This window comes from Diorhabda sublineata, chromosome 5, assembly GCF_026230105.1.
Source record: "Diorhabda sublineata isolate icDioSubl1.1 chromosome 5, icDioSubl1.1, whole genome shotgun sequence".
Taxonomy (NCBI): Eukaryota; Metazoa; Arthropoda; class Insecta; order Coleoptera; family Chrysomelidae; genus Diorhabda; species Diorhabda sublineata.
The window spans coordinates 2,644,728-2,651,553 of record NC_079478.1 but is presented as its reverse complement, the minus strand read 5'-3'; the positions used below and the strand labels follow the sequence as shown (position 1 = coordinate 2,651,553).

The window sequence follows — 6,826 nt, the reverse complement described above, 5'->3', positions numbered from 1 at the left end:
TGATATTATTTTGTGAATTTTTCCGGGTTTTCGAATTCCTTAAGGGGGCCCCGTCATTATTTTAGCCCCGGGCCTTATAAATCTTAATCCGGCCCTGAGACTACTCATTATATTTAATAATTGATAAGTTTTCTTCACTTGCGATTCTGAATATTAAACAATATATTAAAACGTTGTTGTCTGTTAGGAAAGAATCCAAAGCATTCAGGTTTCATATCGATCCTGTTAATATGTAGAATATTAGAGCGTTAGACTTTTATATGCACTTTTAATGTTTCAACGTTGGGATCTCCCTCTTAAAACGTTAGCCAACCGTGTAAGATTAAAGTTACACCACCGGAAGCGAAAGTAACTTTTTTAATAAATTTTAATTAGATACGCGCTTTCGAATCACCCCCTATTTCACACAGTATATTGCTAATCGGTTGGTCACGTGACTGACGTTTTTTCATAAACGAAAATCCGGAAACACCCTTTTTGTGCATAACGCCGTAAAAAGCACTTTCCTTTGTCGGATAGCACGAAAAACGGTGTGGATTAGATTAATATCGAGAAAATCTCGAATATCGATGATTTCCTGGTAAAATTGTTTTTCATTTATATGTTACAAGCCTTCTAAAAATTTATATTACACATTATTTTTGTATTTATCTAACGTGGATTGAAGTAAAACCACATATTCATATAAACACTATTTTTAACCTTTAATGTTTGTTTATAACTGGAAAAGAACATTGATCGCTGATCAGTTTCGACATAAATGAGTCTCATTAGTGCAAGGTATATGTATACAAGGCTCCATATTAGACATTGGAACGTAAGATTTCTACCACATAATTTTTGCTTGATGGTTTGGACAACATCTTGATAATCGCAGACAAGCCGTTTAGTTGGGAGTGCGATTAACTCACACTTTTAATTTGAGGGCAGCAACCCAACCTTCTACCTCACTTCATACCTATATAACATAATCAGCTACAGAGCAAACTCCAAAGTTTAATTTCTTCTATACATGCTGCGATTCTATACTTTTGCGCTTCACTTCAGTTCTACTTTTCTTATGTTCATTAAAACTGTATCAAACCATTTTTTATTTAGTCTCCCTTCCTTCTTGTACCTCCTCTCTTCTTCAATGACCATTTTTGCCCGTCATCCTGATGGTATACCTCAACCATCTTACTCTTTATACTTTCATGTGTCTTGTTATTCATGAGTACTCATATAAATCCTTCAGTTCTTTATTAGTGCTTCTTCTTTAGTGTCTTTTACTTTTTATACCCGCAAAAATTTTCCTCAGGATCTTCTATTCCCATGTAACCAGTTTTTGTTAATACCCAACTTTGGCTGCTCTAGATAACTCCTTAGATCTCATTAATTCACTTAACGATCCTATGGCATTACTTCCTTTAGCTATTTATTCGTTTATTCCAGTCTCCATTTTTTTAGACAGTTTTCGAATTCTCAAACATTTTATTCTTATATTTTTGTCCTCTCTCCATGTATTCCATTCTACTAATCACATTCTGTCTTAGGCCATATCCTTTGTTTTCTCTTGGTTCATCCTTTGTGCAAATATTTTGCAGCATCTTCTAGTTTACAGAATGCTCTTGCCATTTCTTACTTTGTTGTAAGTTAGTCACAGCCACGAAAACGGACGCCTTAAGAAAATAAAACCTTAAGGATAGATCGGATCAGAAAAGTTACAATAAAATAACAAATGAACCTGAATGAATATATTGCGAAGAAGAAATTGATTTGATACGGGCACTTGCAGAAGATAGGGAAGGAAAAATTTCCAAAAAAGTAAATAATGGAATGGATACCGCAGGAGAACAGAAAAAAAAGAAAGACCAAGATAAAGAATGCATGAAATAAAAAAATAAACAAAAGAAAAATAGATTCGATTAATATCGAAACCAACTGCAATTCATGTTTTTCTACGTTTTGTATTATATCGAGAACGTGACTTGTTGAAGAGTAATTTAACAAAAACTTTTAGCTGCTCATTTTATGATTTTGATTATTTTTGTGATATAAAATACAATCTACTTGTGTTGCTAAGGCGTAGCACTAGCAAAAAATATAGTTATTGAATCATATGTAGGTTCAGATTGGAAGAAAATGTTTCGGTACAAGATATCAACATTGTTTTTATTTGTATTCGCTGGAGGTGAGACATTTTTTGTATACTTGATTACGTGGCGATAGAAACAAGATTTCAATAGTGGTTTTTCTACAACATAATATACGAGGGTTGTCTATAATCATCATATAAGGTTCCCAAAGATCTGTTGGTGCAAGGAACGCTGTAAAGCAGGGTTTGTTAAGACTGGCGTGTAGCTTGGGTCTCTCCCGCCCTGGAGAGCTGTCTACAACGTTAATTCTTGTTTTGGTAGCCGTTAAAGATAGAGCTCCAGGTGCAAATTATGCTCTGTAATTCGTTTTTTATGTGGACATTCATTACCAACTGTGTTAGGTGGTTCCGTCTCTATAAGGACACAACTCAGATTCTATAGACACGTATTTCGCAACGAAGAGCTGAAAGAAGAGGTCTTAGGTTATGTGGGCGTCGCTTCGACAAACTTTTACGACTCAGGCATGAAGAAGATGGTACACCGTATGAAAATATTTATTGATCTTAACGGCGATGATGTCGAAGAATAAAGGTGCTGATAATGCTGATCTACATGTTTCTCATTGTGAAAACCTCATTTTATTGACAAGCCTCGTATTTACAATCTTTTTGCTTCCATCGTATAATTTGAAGATTTGTATTTACAGTAAATTTATTCCAATCTGTATTGACCGTTGGTTTACCTAAATACGATGAATCTATGATACCCCAATGGGCAATAGAGGATGAATCAGAGAGAAAATTTGGATTTGGTGCACAATTTGATATTTTTGGTAAGAAAATACTTGATAAACCGTATCTTTTTTATAGAAAAATAGACCTATAATCAAGAATATTTGAAAAAAAAACATATAAATTCATTATTCATTGTCATTTCATATTGTCAGACGATTTCGGATTGAAACAGTTTGATTATTTAGGGTGGTTTCAGATACAAAAATGGGATTAAATTTTCTTAATAATGACAATTTGGAGAAGTTAGATCATTTCATTACACTAAATGGTGATTGGGTTTATTTTTTTATTGATTTGCACAAGGCTTCAATTGATCATGCTCAAACTATCAACCATTTTCTTTCAGATTTATTGAAGAGAGAAATAGCAACATTCAAAGAAACTAACAATCTTCCAGAACCTTTTCACATAGATAAGAAAGTAGAGACATTAAGAAGTGCCCATTTAGCAGTGGACAAATTGCTACAAAATCAGTTCCATTTTAAGTTAGACGATGTAATAGATGAAGCTATCGATATTTCAATGAAAATCGGAAAATCTTTGATAAACAATAGTGGCGTTGACGTTACAAACCTCGAGAAAGATTTCAAGAAATTGATAGAATGGTTCCTCAGAGTACGTGATTATTTAATGAAGAATAAAAAATTTGGAAACCTCAGTGTTTTCAAAGGTTTAGATTCGGTTGCTAGGATTCTATTTGATGTATCAAAATGGATTAAGAATAATATTGAACAACGTGAGAGGAGACTTCCATATTCCAGAAACCACTAAGTGTAGTTTTGTACCGAAATTGTAATAGTTGAAAATTTATTTTAATATTTGATAATAGTGTTCTCACTCATATTCATAATCTTCTATGGATTTTAACTACAACCTCCGATAATTTTTGAATTTATCACGATAATATATTAAATTGAATTTCTTTCCAAATTTGTCGCTTCTCCCCCAGGACCCTAGTATATAAGCACTGCACGGTATCAATTGAATTAAGAAATCTTGAGTACATAATTTTGATAATAATAAGTTTTTACTACATAAACAAAAAAATTTCAGTCAATTTGTGATACTAACGGTTCAAAATTTTGAAATATTGGTATAAATTCATGAAACACAAATATGCTCTGCGCACTCTTTCAATGATATATTCTCCTATCAAAAGAAATCAAAAATAATAACATAAGATCCATTGTATTCTTTACAAGATCAAATACAAGACAAGTTCCTTCAAATTAATAGTAGTGATAATGAAAAGTCATAATGATATAATTGAATACTTAACGTGAATAATTGACCCTACTAAAAATTGAATTTGGTGTGAGCTTTGTTTACTATGTGATTTTTAACGAATTTATAAGTTTAGTTTAAGTTATTTGGCTTTTTGGTGTTAAAGGAAGCTACAAATTTTTGTGAAGCTACCTTAGTTAATTCGACCACGTGATCATGCTAAGACATTTTGCTACATACCCTCAACACCAAGCGAATTTACGATGATGGTGATATTTCATGTCTACAGAGGACCAAACCCTACAACCTACACCCTAGGATTTTGCTACATTGAACTAAATCAGATTGTTTCCACTACAGTTCAGGTAGTTTATTGGCAATCCTGATTTAAACGACGACACCAAAATATCGGGTTTTCAATTTTGTCAAGTAGATCGTTGATGTACAGAAGAAAGAGAGTAGGTGATATGATACATCTCTAAGGAGCACCAGCGTTAACATCAAATCTGAGGTATGTCCATCGATAGTGACTTGGATTGATCAGTCTTTTAGACAGCTACTAGGCCAGTCGATAAATGAGGACGGCATTCAATTTATTTAGAAGAGTGTGCAGTGCAATTGCTCGAGACTGTTTAGCCTCAGTCCATACGTTGATGGAATAGACCAAGAGATCCCCAGTTGATCTAATAATAGACAATATTTACATTTACAATTTTCATAAGTTTGTAAGATATTCATTGTGAAAAGATTACTAGTACTTGGTGATTTATATTTTTTCATGTGTTAACTATTCCAACAATCCATTATTTTAGCTCAAAAGGGAATAGAATCAATAAAAGTTAAGTGTAAATATGAACACGAGGTAAGTTATTTTGGAAACATAACATTTTTCATCTCGAACCGCCACTGCTTCTCCTTTTAAACTAATACTTGAACAAACAGAAACCCTAATTCAATATGTCAACAGTGCAGCTTTATTCTAAATTGATTATCAGATATATCTGTGATGGATTAAGATCTTATTACGTATTTTTTTTCAATTCATTAATACAAAGTAAACTTGGATGAATATGGAAGTATACCGAGAGGGAACTTATGAATTATCAGCATTCATTTGGATGAAAGATAAATTTGGGATTATAAATAGAAGGGATCTAAGTTAAGGGTGGAAACCACATAGTTTCCAGATATATTAACGCGATTGATCAATTCTTCTTTCACAAGCAATAAAATATTTTTCGGAAAAAATTGAAAAACGTGTCAGAGACGATCCAGATAAAAGAAACAAGAGATTAAATTGAACTTTATGTCGCATTGCATCTCATCCCAGGAAACAAATCTAATCGAACAGTGTCACATGTTTTGAAGTAGACGATAGTATGGGTGGATATTAAATTTAATAAAGAAAGGTAGTAGCCGGAAAATTAGACTTTCGTTGTGTTATCTTTCACCAGTAGCTAATGCATCCTGTGACAGATTCCGATATTTCAAAAGTCTTATTTTTTGGTCGCCCTCAATATCTTCTAATAATTGTGAAAACGATATCGTCTATAATCTTCCGTTGGCGTTTACACAGGAGAATTATTTTGTAATGTTTTTCTTATTTATTAACACACATTCTCAATTTATTTAAACACTATACACTACACTCAATTAATTTATAATCATTCACTTATCACTAATACTTAACTTAAATAATTTATTTAAATTCTCCGATAACTTTCGATTTCGATCTGTTCACTATGACTATTTATTATAACTGCGCTACACAAACAAAACAAATAAATATAAATAAACCGCCGGCTATAATAAAACTTATATGAAACAAATGGATTCCGCGGTTTCTAAAAGTATATTACAGGCGCGTGCTTTCACCGAATTTGAAAATTCCAATACATCCAACAGGACCGGCCTCAGGAAGTTGACGATTCGTAACGATATGCGATCCTCCAAGCTTTGAATTACCGTTTTAGAGTTATCATTACTTTAATCTGGATACCGTCTCACACTGGAATACATGGGAGTGAACTTGCAGAGTAAGATGCAAAAGAAGCTTCGAAGTTTAACCACCACAGGACTCAAATTCACAATGCATAACTAGCAAAAGACGTTCCATACGCGACCGATGGGCGAATCACTGGGCAACACTGCTACGTATCGGGCATACTTGACTCATTCACGGATATTTAATGGCTTCTTATGATCCTCCCAAATTTCAGCATTAAAAAATAACACTTACAGTTAATCACATACCTAGAAGTTGTTCACTATACTCCAATAAACGCTGTATCCACCAGCTAGGAAACGTTACGGCAAAAGATAACTTATTGAAGAAATTTGTTGTTAAGACTTTAAAGTAACACCTAATTTGAGGGAATGTGGGGGAATGCCACTAAGGCTCAAATAATTTAGAAACTCCTGTGTGTAATGGACCGCAATTTCTTGATCCATTATATTATCAATAGACGTGCACCTCCTTTAAATTAGGTCGTAATTTCGTCAACGCTACTGTTTCTCGCAGCCAATATTGTTCGTTTACATATTCATTGTTAATCTTATTTTCTATTTCGACGATATTAGGGTAAAATTTCTCCTTAATACCTTAATTTCATTGTCAAAATGAGGTAGTAACTTTGAAGGAAAATTTGTTCTAACTATGCTCCCATATTCATAGATAGTTTCGAGGTATGACCAAACTTCCATAATGGGGAACTTTTAAGGCAAGACTTGATC

General features: G+C 33.2%; 1 protein-coding gene across 1 annotated transcript; it reads left to right on the top strand.

Annotated features, from left to right (window-relative positions):
- The first annotated feature begins 2,015 nt into the window (after positions 1–2,015).
- LOC130444308 (uncharacterized) lies at positions 2,016–4,948 on the top strand. The gene is made up of 3 exons (XM_056779385.1): positions 2,016–2,170; positions 2,782–2,907; positions 3,216–4,948. Exons 1-3 carry the CDS (start codon positions 2,122–2,124, stop codon positions 3,638–3,640), a joined length of 600 nt encoding a protein of 199 aa, XP_056635363.1. The 5' UTR covers positions 2,016–2,121; the 3' UTR covers positions 3,641–4,948.
- The last annotated feature ends 1,878 nt before the right edge of the window (positions 4,949–6,826 follow it).